General features: G+C 46.4%; 1 protein-coding gene across 17 annotated transcripts in view; it reads left to right on the forward strand.

Moving 5' to 3' along the window:
- Positions 1-21,332, forward strand: part of LOC138742714 (muscleblind-like protein 1) — a 275,672-nt gene that overhangs the window by 200,114 nt on the left and 54,226 nt on the right. For 11 of the 17 annotated variants that reach the window (XM_069897487.1, XM_069897488.1, XM_069897478.1 and 8 more), the window contains 2 exons: positions 15,969-16,007; positions 20,344-20,538. In XM_069897487.1, coding sequence (XP_069753588.1) covers positions 15,969-16,007; positions 20,344-20,538 — 234 coding nt within the window. The remainder of the gene's footprint in view (positions 1-15,968; positions 16,008-20,343; positions 20,539-21,332) is intronic. The other 6 variants (XM_069897490.1, XM_069897481.1, XM_069897479.1 and 3 more) reach the window with 1 other exon arrangement.

Here is a 21,332-nt window from a genome sequence, read left to right on the forward strand (position 1 = left end):
TAGGAGTAGGCCAAAAGAGTCTTTGTTTCCCACAGTTAGCGTCCCTCTCTCTTTCACATGCACGCACACACACACACACACACACACACACACACACACACACACACACACACACACACACACAACATACAACACACATTTACACACAACACATGCACACACACACAAAACATACAACACACACGCCACACACACACAAAACATACAACACACACAAAACATACAACACACGCACACACACAACACACACGCACACACACACAACCTCCTTCTCTCTTTCCCTTTCTATTTCACCTCTCTCTTTCCCTCTCTCTCTCCATCTCTCTCTCTGTCTGACTTTCTCGATATCAGTCTCTCTCTCTCTCTCTCCTTTCTTGCTCTCTCCTACTCTCTTATCATTCTGTCCCTTTCTATCTCTCTCTCTCTTTTTCTCCCCCTCCCTCCCTCCCCCACTCCCTGCCTCCCTCTCTCTGTCCATCTCTGTTTGTCTCTTGGGCCAGGGTACGGCCAGGGTTGGGAGGGTGTAATGGGGATATTTCCACCACATTGGAGGAACTCCATACATGTAAGTTGTCCTGAGCTTGAAGGTGAAGAGGTGAAGGTGACCAGATTTAGGAAGGGGAGCCTCTTCTTTGAGAGGAAGGATAATCCTCAACAGTCGGGTCCCTGCTGAAACCAGAACTGAGCCGGAAGGTTTTTGGACATCAGTCAGAACCTCCCACTATCATGGGATATAATCAGCGGACTGGCTGGATCTCAATGGGAAACACATCCAGAAAACAATTGGAAAAGTGGAGCTGGAAAAGTGGATCTGGTGATCAGAGGAACTCCTGAATCAAACCTGGAGTTTCCAAGCACAGATGCCACACCACTGGCTGCTGCATTTTAACTCTGCTATCCAAGAGAATATACAAACATCGTAACACCAGAACTCGGAGCAGGAGCCGGCCGCCTGGACTGTCGAGTCTGCTCCACCATTCAGTAATATCCTGTCTGACCTGACTGTGGACTCCGGTCCACCTCGTTGCCTGTTCCCCATAATCCTTAATTCCCCAACTGTTCAAAAATCTACCTAACAATGTCTTAAATGTATCCAATGAGGCAGCCTCTACTGTTTTCTTCGGCAGAGAATTCCATCTATTCACTCGTCTCTGGGAGAAGCAGTTTTTCCTCATCTACTCCCCTATATCTTGAGCCATTGTGCCCAAATTCTAGTCTCGCCTGTCACTGGAAACAATCTCCCTGCTACTTGCTTATCTATTTCCTTCATAATTTTAAATGTTTCATAAAGATTACTCCTCAATTTTTCTGAACTCCAGTGAGTGTTGCCCAAGGCTACTCAATCTTCCCTTTTCCAGAATCAACCTGGTGAGCCTCCTCTGCACCAACTCCAAAGCCAATGTATCCTTCCTCAGGTAAGGAGGCCAGAACTGTCCACAGTACTCCAGATGCAGCCTAACCCGTATAATTGCAGCAGATCCTCCCTGCTCTTAAATTCAATCCCTCTAGCAGTGAAGGGCCAACATCCCACTTGCCTTCTTGACTATCATGTTAAAGGGACTCCATGCATTGTCTTAAGGTAGAAGGTCTTGTGGATTGTCCCTAAACACCCAACCCCAACCAACCAATTTTCCCCTGCAGCCGCTGCAACCGTGTCTGCCTGTCCCGCATCGGACTTGTCAGCCACAAACGAGCCTGCAGCTGACGTGGACTTTTACCCCCTCCTTAAATCTTCGTCCGCGAAGCCAAGCCAAAGAAAGAAGAGTTGAGTCAGAACAGGTCATATATTATTATCATCCACCAAGGCTTAAACATTTCAATCAGCCTGAGGTAACAGAAATTATTTATATGTATAATCCAGTGGGATTTTGACAGGGTGAGGATGAAATAACAATGAATCCTTTGACTTTAAAAATAAGAAATTTACCATTTGAGCTAAAATGGTGCAAGTTGATTGGTCATTTGGCCACTGTTAGTTGACCCTAGTGCAGTGGTTTTCAAACTGCCCCCCCCCAACTCACATTCCACCTTAAATACTCCCTATGCCATAAGTGCTCTGTGATTAGTAAGGGGTTGCTTAAGGTGGGATGTGGGTGGGAAGGGAAGGTTGAGAATCACTGCTCTAGACCTAATTTTACTGAAATTTGGCTTGAGAAAAATTGTCATTGGCCCATTTTCTTTGGAGTTGTGAAACCATGCACATAACGAGTCAGTGAGGTACGATTAGAACAGAGGTTTTCAAACTTTTTCTTTCCATCCATATCCCACCTTAAGCGATCCCTTACTAATCACAGAGCACTTCTGGCATAGGGAATACTTAAAGTGGAATATGGCTGGAAAGAAAAAGGTTGAGAATCACAGAATGAAAGGATCGGCAAGTAGTGTGGACAGCTACTGCTCCTTGTTTATACACTGCCCTTCTTGTAACTTCAGCCCTTCACAAAGTACTCAAAAATCATGTAATTATTTTATGATGATATGCGTAAGAACAACGTACAGATGCACCGACATTCTCACTTGTTGCAGCCACACAGGTACATCCGACACATCAGTAGAAAGTACCACAACATGCCAAGCCAGCAAGAAACACAAACTAAATATAAAGGATCAATTAAATAAGTTGTAGGCATTGTAAGATGTTTTGGGTTAGGTATAACTGGGCAGCATGTTTAGAGTGGCTGTTAGCGCAACACTATTACAGGGCCAGTGACCAAGGTTAGAATTCGGCACTGTCTTTAAGCAGTTTGTACATTCTCCCCATGTCTGCCTGGGTTTCCTCTGGGGGCTCCGGGGTCCCACCCTTCAAAAAAAGTATAGGTTGTAGGTTAATTTGGGTGAAATTGGGTTTAAATGGCTGGAAATAGCTGGCTGGAAATAGCTTAATGCTGTAAATAAATAAATGTAACTGTAAATTATGGGAGGTTCAGGAGCCCGATGACTGTTTGATAAGAATGGTTCTTGAAGCTAGAGGTGTTGGTCTTCAGGCTTCTGTGCCTACTGCTTGAAGGTAGCAGTGAGAAGAAATTGTAACCAGAGTGGTGGGGCTCCTATATGATGCTGCCTGCTTTCTTGAGGAATCGCCTCACATAGATGTCATTGGTGGGCAGGAGGTGGGTGCCCATGATGGACTTGGCTTGGTTTGTCACTTTCTCCAGCCTCCTGTGTTCCTGGGCGCTCAAGTTTCCAAACCTGTCTGTGATGCAACCAATCCGTGTACTTTCCCCAGTGCACTGTGAATGTTTGATAGACTATTTCTTTGGCTTGGCTTCGCGGACGAAGATTTATGGAGGGGGTAAAAAGTCCACGTCAGCTGCAGGCTCGTTTGTGGCTGACCAGTCCGATGCGGGACAGGCAGACACGATTGCAGCGGTTGCAAGGGAAAATTGGTTGGTTGGGGTTGGGTGTTGGGTTTTTCCTCCTTTGCCTTTTGTCAGTGAGGTGGGCTCTGCGGTCTTCTTCAAAGGAGGCTGCTGCCCGCCAAACTGTGAGGCGCCAAGATGCACGGTTTGAGGCGTTATCAGCCCACTGGCGGTGGTCAATGTGGCAGGCACCAAGAGATTTCTTTAGGCAGTCCCTGTACCTTTTCTTTGGTGCACCTCTGTCACGGTGGCCAGTGGAGAGCTCGCCATATAATACGATCTTGGGAAGGCGATGGTCCTCCATTCTGGAGACGTGACCCATCCAGCGCAGCTGGATCTTCAGCAGCGTGGACTCGATGCTGTCGACCTCTGCCATCTCGAGTACCTCGACGTTAGGGGTGTGAGCGCTCCAATGGATGTTGAGGATGGAGCGGAGACAACGCTGGTGGAAGCGTTCTAGGAGCCGTAGGTGGTGCCGGTAGAGGACCCATGATTCGGAGCCGAACAGGAGTGTGGGTATGACAACGGCTCTGTATACGCTTATCTTTGTGAGGTTTTTCAGTTGGTTGTTTTTCCAGACTCTTTTGTGTAGTCTTCCAAAGGCGCTATTTGCCTTGGCGAGTCTGTTGTCTATCTCATTGTCGATCCTTGCATCTGATGAAATGGTGCAGCCGAGATAGGTAAACTGGTTGACCGTTTTGAGTTTTGTGTGCCCGATGGAGATGTGGGGGGGCTGGTAGTCATGGTGGGGAGCTGGCTGATGGAGGACCTCAGTTTTCTTCAGGCTGACTTCCAGGCCAAACATTTTGGCAGTTTCCGCAAAGCAGGACGTCAAGCGCTGAAGAGCTGGCTCTGAATGGGCAACTAAAGCGGCATCATCTGCAAAGAGTAGTTCACGGACAAGTTTCTCTTGTGTCTTGGTGTGAGCTTGCAGGCGCCTCAGATTGAAGAGACTGCCATCCGTGCGGTACCGGACTATTTAATGAAATGCCAAATCCCCTGTACTACTTGAAAGTTGCCAGTGCCATGCCTTCTTCAGGGCTCCCTCGATGTGCTGTTTCCAGGAGAGGTCTACCAATATGTGGACTTCATTGAAGCATAGGTGCTGGTAATGTAGAAGCTAGCAAATTTACACATAGCATACAAGCTGATAACCACCAGATTAAGTGTCCCACCAATGTTGCTTGGGTAGTAAGTATTGAACAGCTCATCTCTCACTTTTCTTCAGTGATAGTAAGGGAGAAAATTGGTCGCCATGAAGATCAGAGTGGTTGGCTATGCGTGGAGCCAAAAGAGATTGCAGGAAATCTTAAATGGTTTTTTTTTGCAACGGTACAGTATTTACTCAAAAAATTGGCACAAAGTCCAGGGAAGTCAAGAAAGCAAGGAGTGAGGTAAATTAAAGAGGAGCAGGTGCTTGCTGTCTTAAAGCAAATGGGTGGATAAATCCCCAGGACCTGACAAGATATTCCCTCAGACCTTGAGGGAGGCTAGTGTAGAAATTCCAGGGGCTCTGGAAGAAATATTTAAAATGCCCTTAGCCATTCATGTGGTGCCAGAGGATTGGAGGGTAGCTCACGTTGTTCCCTTTGGTTAAAAAAGTCTCCAAAAGCACCCCTGGAAATTATAGGCCAGTGAACCTGATGTCAAGTCAAGTCAGCATTTTTTATCATTTACCATGCTCACACGGTAGAACAAGGTTGTGTTTCTCCAGGACCACGAACCATATTTGCAAGTTAGGGAAGCAGTTAACATATTAAAATATTAGGATGTATACATTGAAAGTCCACTTTGCACTATTCACATCTGTTCTGGAGTTCAGGAGCTTGATGGCTTAGGGGAAAAAGCTGTTTCCCATTCTGGACGTGAGGGCCCAAGTGCTATGGTACCTCCTGCCGGATGGCAGAAGGAAGAACAGTTTACATGCGGGATGTGTGGAGTCCTTCACAATGTTTATTGCTTTCCATGTGCATCGAGTGTAGTAGATGTCCTTCATTCCTTTATGCTAGAAAGAGGTTCCCCAGTTGTCTTCTGCTGACTTCACTATCCTCTGCAGGGTCTTGTGGTCCAAGGTGGTACAGATTCCAAACCAGGCAGTGATGCAGTTGCACAGGATGCTCTCAATACATCCTCTGTAGAATGTAGTGAGCAATAGCTAAATTATTGGAAGGTGTTCTAAGAGATCAGATATACCATTCTTTGGAGAGCCAGGCACTGATTGGGGGTAGTCAACATGTTTTTGTGTGTGGTAGGTTGTGTTTAAATAATCTAATATAGTTTTTCGAGGAGGTTACTGAGAAAGTTGATGAAAGAAAGGCTGTGGATGTTGTCTGCATGGAAGTTAGTAAGACCTATGACAAGGTGCCACATGGGAAGTTAGTCAAGAAGGTTCAGAAGCTCAGAATTCATGGAGAGGTAGTAAACTACATTTGACATTGGCTAGCCTGAGAGGCAGAGAGTGGTAGTGGATGGTTGCTTCTCAGACTGGAGGCCTGTGACTAGTGCTGTGCCTCAGAGATCAGTGCTGGAACCTTTGTTGTTTGTCATTTATATCAATGATCTGGTTGATAATGTGGTGAATTGGATCAACATGTTTGCAGGTGACACTGATTGGAGGCATTGTGTTTAGTAAGGTTTTAAAAGCTCACTGACAAAAGGCAAAGGAGGAAAAACCCAACACCCAACCCCAACCAACCAATTTTCCGCTGCAACCGTGCCTGCCTGTCCCGCATCGGACTTGTCAGCCACAAATGAGCCTGCAGCTGACGTGGACATTTACCCCCTCCATAAATCTTCGTCCGCGAAGCCAAGCCAAAGAAAAAAGAAAAGAAAAGCTTACAGAGGAATCTGGACCAGCTGGTAAAATGGGTTTTAAACTGGAAATGCAGGGACACAATTCCCTGAAAATGGCATCACAGGAAGACAGGGTTGTCGAGAGCTTTTCGAATATTAGCCTTCATAAATCGAAGTACTGAGTATTGGAGTTGGGAAGTTATGGTGAAGTTGTATAAAGACATTGGTGAGGCCATATTTGGAGTATTGTGTGCAGTTTTGGTCACCTGACTACAGGAATACTATCAATAAGATAGAAAGAGGGCAGAGACAATTTACTGGGATGTTGCCCAGACTTCAGGAACTGTTATAGGGAGAGGTGAGGAAGAATAAGAGGAGATTTGATAGAGGTATGTAAAATGATGAGAGGGAGAGACGGGTGAGATACAAACCAGAGGACATGGGTTAAGGGTGAAAGGGGAAAAGTTAGGGTGAACTTCTTCACACATAGAGTGGTGAGAATGTGTCCTGAAATGGTGAATGCAGGCTTAATTTTAACATCTAAGGAGAATTTGGACAGGTATCTGGATGGGGACGGTGGGTTGGAAGGCTATGGTCTGTGGGACTAGGCAAAAATAGTTCAGCACAGACTAGAAGGGCTGAAGTGCCTGTTTCTGTGCTGTAATGTTCTATGCTTCTCTATTCTATTATAGCAAAGCTCAGACCCTGGGGTTATGCAACAAAGAGATGGCCAGATTTCAGGAAGAAATTCCAGAGCTTGAGATCTCAACAGCCGAAGGGATGGATGAGAAGGGAAAGGAGCGCTGGAAATTTGGAATGGGGCCAGGAATTAAGGGTTGTAGAGTTAAATTAAAATTTAGACATATAACACAATAATAAGCTATTTCAGCCCACAAGCCCGCCACCCTATTAACCTGCAACTCCTGGTAGTTTTGAATGATGGGAGGAAACTGGAGCCCCTGGGGAAAACCATTCAGACACAGGGAGAAGGTACAAACTCCTTACAGAGAAGCGCAGGATTCGAGCCCCGATCCTGATCGTTGGCGCTGTAAAACTTTGTACTAACCGCTCCGCCCACCGTGCTGCCCTGACGCCAGTCATTCTCAAAGGTTTGTAGGTGTGGAGGTGTTCAGAGAGGCAGGAAGGATTTGAAAACAAGGTGAGAGTTTATCAGAGTTAAACAAGAAAGTGTGCTGATGCTGGGGCTGAGTTCAATACACAAACGGACAGGAGAATCTCAGCAGGCCATGCACAGGAAGGGAATGTCATAGTGGATCCAGAGACTGCAGGTGCTAAAATCTGGAAGCAACAATCAATCTGCTGGAGGAACTCAGTAGGATTGAGCAGCATCAGTGGGAGAAAAACAATGGTCAATGTTTCAGGCTGGACCCCTTCATCAGGCCTTCTAAAGTGGAACTGGTTGCAAGGTCGATCAAAGCCACTGTTTCCTGCCTCAACCACACACCCCACCCAATGACATCCTTTCCCTTTCAACCTATCTTTGAAACAGTGTGGAAGGCTAAAAATGATTTGGTCCTGGTCCCCCTACACTGTTCCAAACAGCCCACCACAGGCCCAATGGTGTAGAAGATCTTTGAAGTCAAGCGTTCGATAAGAGCCCTGCAGCATTTCTTTTCCCCAAACACCTTCATCCCTTGCCTCATCCATTTGAGAGGCTACATCTCTCCTCAAGTAGACTGCCCGCTGGGCTGCACAGTGGCAGAGAGAACCTGCCGTCACAAAGTGTTTCCTTCAGCTTCGAAGTCCCTGAGCTCAGTGCGACGGTGTAGAGTCACCACTGGGTCAATGTGTGAAGGATTTTGAGAGAACAAGGAAGGAACGAAAGAAAGATCTGAAGCAGAGGATGGCAAGGTTAACGCGGTGGTTAATACAGTGTTGTTATAGTGCCAGACACCGGGGATAGAATCCGGTGCTGTACGTTCTTGTGTCTGCATGGGTTTCCTCCCACCCTCCAAAAATGTACAGAGAATTTTGGTCAATTGGGAGGCACGGGTTCATGGGCCAGAAGGGTCTGTTACCGTGCTGTATGTCTACATTTACATTTCAATGCATTTTTTTGGTTCTCTTGCTGTCCGGTGCAGCCATTCTCAATGGGAGCCCTACTGCCCACTGGGGGCCAGAGCACATCTAAGGAAAAGCCTTGTTTTCTTTTATGTAGTTGGTAGGAGAGAAGTTCAGAAGAAACCAAAACAGAGTCCTAGGGGGCGACCCATAGAATGGCTGGTTTAGTGTGTTTCATTTGGGACACAATTGTAGCCTCCTCTACAGTAGTGAAGATAAACGTAGGTTGGATGACTTAAAAATCATTTGCATTCAACCCTCAAGGACCAGGCAGAGCATCAGCCGCCAGTTACTTTCATTCTCCCATTCCCACCTCATTTCTAGCCTTGCACACTGTTTCAGTGATAGGTCACCCAGCAATAGGAAGGTTACCAATAACTGTTGGAAGAGGTGCAGAGGAGATTCTCTGGGATGCTTCCAAAATTGTAGTTATAGGAGTGAGGGGTTGGATAGGCTGGGTCTTTATTCCCTGGAGTTTAGGAGGCTGAGGTGGATTATAAGATCATGAGCTACATGGATAATGAGAATGCTCACAGTCTATTTACAGTAGAAGCCGATTCTGGCCATTTAAACCTGTGCCACCCAATTACACCCAAATTAACTTACTGACCCCATACGTTTTTGGTGGGTGGGAAGAACCCGTAAAGCCCACGCAAACATGGCAAAATCATACAAACTCTTTACAGACAGTGCCAGATTCAAATCTGGATTGCTGGCGCTGTAATAGCGTCCCAAAGCTAAACAAATTATCCGACTGGTGAAAATCGGGGGGGGGGGACTGCAGATGCTGAAAACCTGAAATAAAAGCAGAAAATGCTAGAAACACTCAGCAGGTCAGGCAGCATCTGTGGAAAGAGGAAACTGAGATGAAGCTTTCGGGCAGAGATCCTTTATGAGAAGTTGAAGGGAGGCCTTGTGTTTAAGTTGTAGTCCGATTGCAGGGAGAATAAGGAGAGGGCAAAGGGACGATCTGAGTTAGGGTGAGACCAAGGGAGAAGCTGCGAATAAAGTAAATATGATTGACTGGCTAATGAGGGAGGCCAATGAGAGAGAGAGAGAGAGAGAAAATATGAACAAAGAAATGCAAAAGATGTCAGTTGAGACCAATTAGAGAAAATTAAACCACAAAGGAAATTTAAAAACTGCAAACTACAGAGGAGTAATTTACAGGCCCATTTCTCTTTGTAATTTGCACTTTTTACTTTTCTTTGTTTGGGGTCTTTATCCCTTATGGGGTGACACGGTTAGCGTAGTGGTCAGCGCGTTGCTTTTACAGTGCCAGCCCCTCTGGGTTTTAAATCCCGTGCTGTCTGTAAAGAGTTTGCACGTTTTCCCCGTGACTGCACGGGTTTCCTCTGGGTGCTCCGGTCATCCCACCCCTTCAAAATGTACGGGGGTTGTAGGTGAATTGGGGCATTTGAGCAGCATGGGCCTCGTGGGCTGGGAGAGCCTGTATGTCTACATTTAAATTTTTAAAAATAATGACTTATGCAACTCATTAACCCATCAAGCATTTGACTTCATCTGCAACTTATCCCTATTGGCATCGCTGGCCTCACCCTATTGGAGATGTTTCCTTTCCTCCACTCACCCTTTCTGCCACTGGCTTATTTTGTTTTCTCTTTCCCAGTTTCAACAAAGGGTCTTTATCCTGTAATATTAACCGTTTTTCTCTTCCCACAGATGCTGACTGGTCCTTTAGCAGCAGACTCTAATTTTCTGGTTGTTGATTCTTTGTTGTTTTATTGGAGGCTCCAGTGTCAGACTGACCATTGGACTTTCTAACATTTTAGCTGTTCAAAGGTACTATGTTTGGAAGGTCCTGGTGTGGTGATAGGTTCTTGAGGAACATTGGTATCCTATTCTCATCTTGTGGAGTGGAGTTCGTCTCCAGGAATTGGTTCAGAGATAGGATGCAGGATTGGGGTGAGCAGAGTCAGGTCTATGTCCCTTGATTGGCATAATTCCTCTCTTGAATTGAACGACTCACCATCTAAATGCAAGGCGATTGTAGAAATGGTGCCCCAGAACCCATACTGAAGAGATGGGTCCTCTTCTGAAGCCCACCAACTCCTTGGAGTTTGGAACAAACTCATTCAGAGGTTACTAGATGGGATGTTTTCACGAAGTGGAGGAGTCACAAACAGGGGGAACATGGCGACATTAAAAGGGGCCAGTTGTTTCAAACTGAGGGAAAGGAGAGTAGCGGAAGCCAGATCATTAGATGTATTTAAGCTGAAAAAATAGAGAGTCATGGAGTTCTGCAGTGCAGAAATGCCCTTCAGCCCATCTTGGCCACACCAGCCCAGCTAGTCCTGTCTGCATGTGTCCAGCCCATATTGCTGTAAACCTTTTCTATCCATGTACCTGCCTACACCGGAGGACATCCGTACAAAGTAAAGGGAAGATGTTTTAGGGGATTTTTATATGCATTAGGAACATTTAAGAGACCCTTGGTTCATGGATGAAAGGAAAATAGAGGGTTACAAGGTTTATTTTTTTTTGGTAGGAATATATAGGTCGGCACAATATTGATGGCTTAAGGGCCTTTACTGTCATATTCTATGTTCTGTGTCTTTGAAGAGTTACAATTCTGCTCTCCTCTACCCCTTCCTCTGGCAGCTCATTCCACACACCCACCTCCCTCTATGTGAAGAAGGTGCCACTCAGGTGGCACTGAGTTCCCCTCTCGTCAAAAATCTGCGTCCTCTGGTTTGAGACTCTCTGACCTGGGGTAAGAGGCGAAGGGTACTTGCCCTATGTAATTCCCCCTCTAAAGACATCGAGGGGCCTGGCACAGAGTGTTGGGCCAACATGGAGCAGCTGTGATTATATCCAAGGGTGGGGTAGGCTTTGGGGGCTGAATGGCCCATTTTGCCTTTCCCCCCCCCGATGCAAACCATCCTAGGAGGTGCAGCTGTAAAATGAGCCACTTATCTGCTGACTTAAGACAGGAAGAGAAGGGGGAAGCAGGTGAGAAGATGTCGACTGTGCGTGTGTGGAGTAGTCATTAGCCAGAGAAAGATCGTTTAAAAAGCTCTGTCCTGATGAGCATCTGTGGTGCAATTCAAACCGTATTTTCTTTCTTTCTGTTGGAAGAATAAACCCTGGTGCAAAATCATGTGGATTCCTGCTCCATTGATGAGTTGAAGTTTACCCTTTACCCACCGAGCTGCCTGGGACTTGTACTGCATTGATAGCGAACAGCTGCTGTGAGAGGGGAGTACGAGGCTCCCCTGCTTTCTGACTCAGGTTGGGCACCAATGTCACCTAACATCCCAATCAAACATGAGGGCCAGCAGCAGGCCATTCATCTCCCTCTATCACCTTTTCTCTTGCTCTGTCTCTCTCACCTCTTCCCTTTGTCTCATTTATTCCAGCTCTCTCTCTCCCCCATTCTTCTGTCGCCTTTACTCCAGCTCTATCTCTCTTTCTTTATTCCTCTGTCTGTAGCTGTCTCATTGCTGTCTCCTTTCCTCTCTCTTCCTCTTTCTCTCCCCCCCATCCCTCGTTCTTCTTTTCTTCAGTTCTACATTCACTGAGCCACTTCTCTGCGCCAATCAATTCTCATCTTTCCTCTCCTGTCCACACTGTTGGCCAGTATTCCTCCCCACGCACGCCCTTTCTTCCCTCCTCCTCCAGCCTCTTTATTCAGATGCCTGCCTGCTTTTTACTCATGCCCTTGACTCAGGGCGCAGGCCCAAAATGTTGGTTATACTGTATATTTTTGCCTCCTGAGATTTCCTCCAGAATTTTCGTGTGTTTTTAACTCAGCCTTTAGGGTCAGTTCTTCCTCTTTCCATTATTAAACGGTGATGGTGGTGAGTGAGGCCATATAGCCCATCTAATCCATACTGGGTGTTGGTAGAGCACTGCTTTTTCACTGAATAATTATCCTCGCAAGCCCTACCCAACTTTGAAATGGAATATGTTTGATGAGAATACGCCTTGGCTCCCCGGACTTTCACAACTGCCAAATATCTGCTGACATCCATTATAACTTTATTAATTGAGTTACAGAAAAACATTAGAATGGAAACAGGCCAGTCCGTCCCTTGGATCAGCTCCGTCACTCAGCAAAATCACCAATGATCTGATCTCGGCCCCAAATCCCTTTTTGTGCCTTGACTGCCCTGCAGATTAAATGTTGGTCTGTTTCTGCAGGTGAGAGCTGGCATTTTCCGCCAATCTTCACAAGATGTAGAAGCTTTTCTCCCTTCCTCTCTTTCCTGGCCTTCCTCTCTCCATGGCCCAGAGCAGGCAATGAAAGTTGTGCAACAGCCTTGTTGTAAGGCAAGGTCAGAGATCAGACCAGTCCCACCCATATCCCACCCATAAATGAGATCTCACTTGGAGTTTTGTGTACAATTTTGAGCATCTTATTTGAGAAAAGATTTGCTGGTGTCAGAGATTTACTGGAATACTAGGAATGAAAGGGTTAGCATATGAGGGATGATTGTTGGCTCTTGGACTGTACTTGGTGAAGTGCAGAAGGATAAAGATGAATCTCACAGAGGTATTTTAAATGCTGAAAGGCCTGGACAGAGTAGATGTGGCGATGTTGATTCCCTTGGTAGGGGAGTATAGGACAAGGGGACACAACTTTATGATAAAAGGACGTTAACTTAAAACAGAGATGCGGAAGGTTGTGAGTCTGCCAGAAGGTTGTGAGTCTGTGGAACTTGCTGCCACAGGCAGCTGTGAAAGCAATGTCATTGGGTATATTTAAGACAGAGATTGACAGGTGTTTGATTAGTCAAGGCATCAAGGGTTATTGGGAGATGGCCAGGGAGTGGGGCTGAATGGGAGGATGGATCAGCTCTTGATAAAATAGTGGAGCAGACTCAGTGAACTGATGGGCCTAATTAAATTTAAATTTAGACATACAGCACAGTCACAGCCCATTTCGGCCCAAGAGCCCATGCTGCCCAATTACACCCAATTAACCTACAACCCCTGGTATGTTTTGAACGGTGGGAGAAAACCGGAGCCCCTGGCAGACTCGGGGAGAACATATCAACTCCTTACAGACAGTGCAGGATTCGAACCCATGTCCCGATCGCTGATAGTGTAGCAGAGTTGTGCAAACCGTGCTCCTATATCTTGTGATCTTGTGATATTAGTAGCTGGAAAGGACTAGGGTCAATAAATTCTCTGCATTTGACCCAATTTACTGACCAACCCAGGGGGCTAGTTTTAGAATATAGAACACAGTAATCTACAGAACAGTGCAAGCCCTTCTGCCCACAGTGTTGTGCTGACCTAATAACCTACTCTAACTGCCTAGAATTTCCCTACTGTATAATCCTCCGTTGTTCTCAGTTCCATGTACATAATAGTCTGTTAATAAATCCGATTTTACCTGCCTCCACCACCATTGCCGGCCATTTCTTGCACCCACAACTCTCTAGTGAAAAATACACCTTCTACATCCCCCTGTACTTACTCCCAAGCACCTTAAAATTATGCCCCCTTACGTTAGCCATTTATCCCGAGAAATAAAACCTCCGGCCTTCCACATCATCAGTGCCTCTTACCATCTTGTACACCTCTATCAGGTCTATCCTCCACCCCCATTCTCTGTCACTCCAAGGAGAAAAGACCAAGTTCACTCATCCTGTCCTCATAAGACACACTCCCCAATCCAGCCAGCATCCTTGTAAATCTCCTCTGCACCCTCTCTATAAGCATCCACATCCTTTCAGTAGTGAGGTGTGGTATTAAGAGGTGTGGATGTATGAGCTAAAGTGTTACGGAACTCCACTCCAGAGCTAGTGACCTAGGTTTGAATTTGGTGCTGTCAGTCAGGAGGTTGTATGTTCTACCTGTGTGGGTTTCCTCTGGGTGCTCTGGTTTGATTTCCCTCTCACCCTCCAAAAAAATACATGCGGGGGGTTTGTAGGTTAATTGGTGTAGTTGGGAAGTGCTGGTTCATTAGCCAGAATGGGCTGTGACTGTATCTCAAAATGTAATAAAATGTTTTTAAAAATATGGACATATCTCTATCCCACCAGCCTGACTACTTATGAACGGAATGGTCTGTTGTCACATGTACAAAGACCCAGTGAAAAGCTCAGTCCAGTGTGCTGTACAGGAAGCTGGCAAACATATTGGCATGAGCTGGCGACATTGGGGATGGGTGGAGGAGGGTGGTGGCAGTGTTGGCAACGTCGTGATTTGTTGCCCTCGAGTTTGACTACTTATGGGTACTGGGTTGATGGAACTCAAGTGCCAGGGCCCCCTCTGAGGAATGACACTGAGTGAACTTGGTCTTTTCTCCTTGGAGCGACAGAGAATGGGGGTGGAGGATAGACCTGATAGAGGTGTACAAGATGGTAAGAGGCACTGATGATGTGGAAGGCCGGAGGTTTTATTTCCCGGGATAGAGATGAACAAGAGGCAACTGATTCTGGTGCACTCAAAGCCCACCAACATCCCCCACTGGGTCTCATGGATACCATTATGCCATGGACCCACATCTTTGACCAGGGCAGGTTTGGATGAAACTATAATTCACTGAATGCACTGCTTGACCTCAGTGACATTTGGTGTTCGTGTCAAGGACAAGACCTCTGGACATTTACTGGAGGATCGGCTCGTATCTCCTTTGTAAAAGCCTATGTGTATAGGAAGGGCTCTGTGTGTGTGTGTGTGTGTGTGTGTGTGTGTGTGTGTGTGTGTGTGTGTGTGTGTGTGTGTGTGTGTGTGTGTGTGTGTGTGTGTTTCCGTGTGCATATGTATGTGAGTGTATGGGTATATGTGTGTAATTGTGTGTGTGTGCAAATAATGAGTGTGTGAGTTAGTGTGTATGTGTGTGTTTGTGTGTGTGTGTGTGTGTGTGTGTGTGTGTGTGTGAGAGAGAGAGAGTATGTGTGTTCACACCCTTCCATTCCACGTATTCACATCTTCCTTTCTCCCCCTCTCTCTAGGTTCAGCTGAGTCAGCCTGTTGTGACAGGACGTTTGGGTTATTAGTGTTTGGGGATGGAAGAGGGTGCTGGGGAGGTGCGGTGGATGCCTGACTCATTGCCCATTCCCTCTCTTCACTCTTGACTGTCAACAGGGAAATGAGTTGATGGGTGCCGAGTGACAGTGCACACCCTAGGGGTCACAGCTTCCAGCCTGTCACCTGGCCAGCTCTGAGACCCATTGCCCCCGCAGTTCCCCATCACCAGGCCACGGTGCATCATGTGGACTCCTTCCCTGAGACCTACTCATGCACCCTGATGGTCTCTCATATAAACCCTGGTAAAACTGGCCAACACTGCCCCCACCCCCCTACCCCGGCCCACCTGCTCCTTCAGGGATGGCCCCACTCCAGCAAGAGAGTGGTTGATCGGAAACACTCGCAATGTCCACCCTAGGGGTTGTCAATTTTCACTTGAAAATGGACAGGAAGGACAATAGTCTTCTGTGGTGATCGATTTGCAGCATTGCAACAACCCTGCACCAAGTTTGCCACCCCACCCACTCCCTCCCCGAGATGGACTGCCCAGCGGGATGGAGCAAATGGAGAGTTACTCTGTCTCTCTCACACCTCAGCCGGAAGACCGCAATTGAGGAGTTAGGTGGAAACCTGGGCTTTGGTTCACCTCACCTGCAGCCAACCTTCCTGTTCCCATTGGTAATGCTTGCCATGGTATAGTGAGCATGCTCAGTAGAGATCAGTGTGCTTTTGTAACCAGGCAGAATTTGCTTGCAGCAATACCCATGTGTTCTTCTAATGTGTTGGCAGATGACGGATGGTGGACAACGAGGGTGGTGGTTTAATGAGGTAAATACGCCGGGAAAGATATCCATTCCCACTAGTTATGTTTGCATGGAGGGGGGAGGGTGTTGTAACAAGATTCTGGGTGGGGAAGTTTCATTGCAGGGATTTCATGTAATGGTGCAACACTGAATTAGGCCATCGAGTCCCACAGCACAGAATATGCCCTTTGGCCCAACTAATTCATGCTGGCCAGTTGGCCTTCTGGCTGAGTCCTATTTGCCTGTACTTGGTCCATGATCTTTCCAATCCATGATTCATTCTGAGCACGACATTTGAAAGCCAAACATCTGACCATTTTTAGTTTCCGCTTGCAGCTCATTCCTTATAGGGACTACCCTCTGAGTGGCAAAATTGTCCATATGGCTCCCTCTTAAATCTTTCCTCTCTCAACTCAAACCCATGCCCTCTGGAAACATCGACACTGGGGAAAAGCCACAGACCGTAGTGCCTGTCCTGCCCGCTTTAAATTTAAATTGAGATGTACATCATGATAACTGTTTCTTTCAGCCCAAAAGCCACTGCACCCTAATTACACCCAGTTAAACTACAGCCCCCAATACGTTTCGAGCCGTGGGAGGAAACCCACACAGAAACAGGGACAACAAACAAACTCCTTACAGACAGCATTAGATTCAAACCCAAGTCCCGGTCGCTGGCTCTGTAACCTGATTCCTTCCCTGCAATTATCTCCACCTTTCTTTTTCCTAACGTTTAACCAATTCTTGTTTAAAGTTCACCATTAAATCTGTCCACACTGAATTTGCAGGCATTTCAATAGTCTTGTGGCCGGTCAGCTCCAACCTAAGCGGCTCTAGGGAATGACACACTCTTTGGAACAATGTGTGGGTCCCTCCCTGTTCCACCCTGGAATCGCTACCACACAGAAGGAGGCCAGTTGGTCCCTTTGCAAATGCTGTCTCTGATCGAGAAATTTCTTCTGCGATGACCCCACCCACTTTTCACAAAATCCTCTGCATTAATGTTCTCTCATCTGTAAATCCCTTTCTGTTTTGAAAGCCCAGACCTATTGTTTCTATCACCCGCACTATTTAAAATAAATGTAGACATTCAGCATGGTAAAACAGTAACCACAAGCCCATGCTACCCAATCCACCTACAACCCCTGTACATTTTTAAAGGGTGGAAGGAAACCGGAGCGCCCCAAGGAAACCCACGGGGAGCACATACAAATGCTTTACAGACAGCATGGGATTTGAACCTGGGTCACTGGCATCGTGTTAGTGTTGCACTAAGCCAGTGGTTCTCAACCTTTTGCTTTCCACTCACATCCCACTTTAAGTAATCCCTATGCCATTAGTGCTCTGTGATTAGTAAGGGATTGCTGAAGGTGGAATGTGGGTGAAAAGAAAAAGTTAGAAAACCACTGTTTTAATCGTCCCTCATTGACTCGTTATGTGCACGGTTTCAGAACTCCAAAGGGAATTGGCCGATGACAAATTTTCTCAAGCAAAATATTTCAGTAACAATTGGATCTAGAACAGTGGTTCTCAGCCTTCCCTTCCCACTCACATCCCACCTTAAGCAGTCCCTTACTAATCACAGAGCACCGATGGCATAGGGATTACTTAAAGTGGGATGAGTGGAAAGAAAGGTTGAGAACCACTGCCCAAAGCATTACTTGAACTGTGCAAAATCTCTACATTATCCATTTTTAATTTAGAGATGCAGCAACGAAAAATGTTCTTCCGGACCACGTTGTCCAAATACACCCTTGTGACCAATTCACCCAATCCAATATGTCTTTGGAAATATATTTTCTTTCATTTTAATTTGTCCCTCACTTTTGCATCCAACATCCTCAGTCCTTCAACCATCCCCTAATGGAAAAAGATCCCTTCTGTCTGAAACTGTCATGACCTTGTCCATCTCCACTGCTGGGCAAAACAGTCAGCTGCAGGAACTCAGTGGGTCGAGCAGTGTCAGAGTGGGAGAAAAGAGAACGGTCAATGTGTCCGGTCCGAACTGGTCGACGAAACTGCAGGAAGTCCAACCCAAAAGGTTGACCATCTCCCATTGGCACAAAGAGCTGCATCCTTCGTTGCCTTCTCTACATCAGAGAGACCGGCCTCAGACTGGGAGATTGCTTTACCTTGGCTACACGAAGGAGACTGTTTGACCTGCTCAGCTTTTCCAGCATCTTGTGTTTTTAACATCCCCCACTGATGTTGGTCGACCTGCTGAGTTCCGGATTGTGTTTTTCTTCAACACTCACAGTCTCTTGTGTGTCTCCCAAAGTATTCCCAACTATGCCAATGGCTCCATTAGCCAGAATCCCTCATCTCTCAAAACATTCTGGTAAAGCTGTATCAAAAGTTCAGGAACTTTTTGCGCTATATCTTCACTGCCAGGTGAAGGACGGACATTTAGATTAATTCGTGTTTCTCAACCTGGACTGAGGGAATTTTAAAGCAGTTAACATTATTTTCACCATAACCAGTCATTGCAGTGATTGTGGAGAGAGTCTAGACAACAGGGAGTGTGATCGCTGAGGGCATTGATAGGAACAGCACTGGGAAAAACAAATAAATTGTGCCTCAAAAGTCTGGTGCTGTCTGTAAGGAACTTGTGCGTTCTCTCCATTTCTGTGTGGAGTTCCTCCGAATGCCCCAGTTTCCTCACACCCTTCAAAAACGTGTAGGTCAATTGGGTGTATTTGGGCAGCACAGCTCGTGGGCCTGTTACTGTGCTGTATGTCTAAAGTTTAGAAAAAAATCCATTTAAAATTTAAAGGTCATTTACATAAGATTTAGTTGGTCCCAGAGTGCACGTAAACTTCTGCTATTGATTGTGAAACTGACAAACAAGTGCACATTAATAGTATTAATCTCACCCCTTCTCTTTAACCCTGTCCCTCCACATGTCATGAGCATTCTGGCTCACTAATACCGGGGAGTGAATCATGAAAGTCTACAGATTCTGCGATTATAGTAAAAACAGAAATATTGCAGGAACTCAACTGGTTTCACAGCGTCCGTAAGAGACAAAGCTATATTACCGATGTTTCAGGCCTTCAAGGTATCTTTCCTCTCACCTGTCCTCCTACCCTTTTCCAATTCACACCCTCCATCTGTTGGTCTTTACTCTTCTCCCTGCACTTCCTTTCTTTCCAGTCTTTTAATTCAGACACCTGTCTGCCTTTTCCTCGTACCTTGAAGAAGGGCTCAGGCGCAAAATGTCGGTCGTATATCTTTACTTCCTATGGGCGCTGCAAGACCGGCCGAGTTCCTCCGTGTTTTTACAAATACCAGGAAGGCACATCTCCCTGATCGGAGGAACACTCTCATCCCTCTTCTGACTCAGTGCATCCGTACACTGCACTCATGTATATGACAATAAACTCTTCATTCATTCGAGCTTGACTTTCTCTGCATGTACCAAGCACTCTTCAACTTGTCCAGCTCGGAAATAGGGCTGGGAATTTTTGAGGAATAGGGAGGTAAAGGGAAATCATCGGTGCTGCATTCATTGCCTCTTGAGAGGGGTCTCTCGACATTCAAGATTAATTTTATTGTCATCTACGCAAGGCCCACAAAAATCTGGACACTGGAATTGAGCAAGAAACAATCTGCTGGTGGAACTCAGTGGGTCAAGGACCATCTGTAGGGGGAAAAAATTTTGGGGTTGGAACCAAGACTTGATGAAGAAAGGAACGTTGACAGTTGTTTTTCTCCCACGGATGCTGCCCAACCCACTGAGTTCCTCCAGCAGATTGTTCATGGCACAGAAACCTTTTTCTTTGTCTCCTTTTTTTAGGGGAAACAGAGAATCACTAAGTGACCAGCGTCATTATTTAAATAAAAGAGAGAAGTTAACCTGTGTCCCCTCTGAGTGTTGGTTGATCTCGCTGCCTCTGATGCCCTCACCCCCAAACTTTCAAACCCCACACGGCATGATGTTCAGTGGATGAACCCGACCTTGAGGTCCCGTATCCCAATCACACCTCCTTGATACCTGTTCCCTCATCATTTCATTGGTTCAACCGGGTCGGACTCAGGTTCAACGCCATCTTGCCCTGTAGGCCAGCTCCAAGGAGAATCAACCCATACCTCCCAGTCACTGCAAGTGAAGTCTGCAATCCATATGTGTGGGCATTCCCTGAACACTCAATATCATTGCTTATGTGTGCTAACCAGAAGTGCCTCAGTATTTCTAGCTGGGACCTAAGTAATGTTCTGCCTTGTGCCAGCATGCCCAAAAGTTTCCTCCATACGATGCTGGATAGTAGTCATTGAACTCATATTGGGCATACTGTAGTTGGGAGGGAAATTCAAGGTGACCTGCTGACTAAACTCTCTTTTGGTCTTTTTCTGTCTTTCAGCCAATGTTCTCCGTCACAACAGGTCTCGCGACCAATCCCACCGCACCCTTCAACCCGTACCTGGGACCTGTTTCTCCGAACTTGGTGCCAGCTGAGATCCTCCCCAGTGCGCCAATGCTGGTGACAGGAAACCATGCCGTTCCGGTCCACACTGCGGCTGCAGCCCAGAAGCTGATGAGGACTGATCGTCTAGAGGTGAGCCGGAAGTCCACTGCCCATGTCCCAACGTAACTACATGGCCCCAAAGGCAATCACACACTTGTAATAGAGCTCTGCTGCACCCAATCCATTAGCTCCAATGGAATCCAGGAAGCCAATATCGCAATCCCGCCATCAAAAGCCAGCAAAATAATTAGGGCACTTAGCATGAGGAGCACAAGTTGGCTATCTGGCCTGTTGAGCCTGCTCTGCCATTCAGTAGATCCTAGCTAATCCAGCCATGGACTCAGCTCTACCTTCCTGCCTATTCCCCACAATCCTTAATTCCCCTATTCTTCAAAAATTGAATAAATTTAACGAGGCAGAATCTACTGCTTCCTGGGGTGAAGCATTCCACAGATTCACTACTCTCTAGGAGAAGCAGTTCCACCTCATCTCCGCCTTAAATCTACTCACCTGAATCTTAATACTGTGTTCACTAGTTCTGGTCTCACCTGCTAAGGGAACCAATCACCCTGCTTCTACCTTATCTAATCTTTTGATAATGTTATTTGTCTCTATAAAATTTTCCCCTCAACCTTCGAAACTCTGATGAGTACAGTCCCAAGGTGACTCAATCTCTCCTTCTAAGCTAACCCACTTATTTGCAGGGTCATCCTGGTGAACCTCCTCTGCACCCCCCTCCAAAGCCAATAAATATTTTCTCAAGTAAAGAGACCAGAACAGCCCTCAGTACTCCAGGTGCGGCCGAACCAGTATACCATCCAGTTGCAGCAGAATCTCCCTGCTCTTAAATTCAATCCCTCTTGCTTACCTGCTGCATGTGATCC

Source organism: Narcine bancroftii, chromosome 9, assembly GCF_036971445.1.
Source record: "Narcine bancroftii isolate sNarBan1 chromosome 9, sNarBan1.hap1, whole genome shotgun sequence".
In the NCBI taxonomy this organism is placed as follows: Eukaryota; Metazoa; Chordata; class Chondrichthyes; order Torpediniformes; family Narcinidae; genus Narcine; species Narcine bancroftii.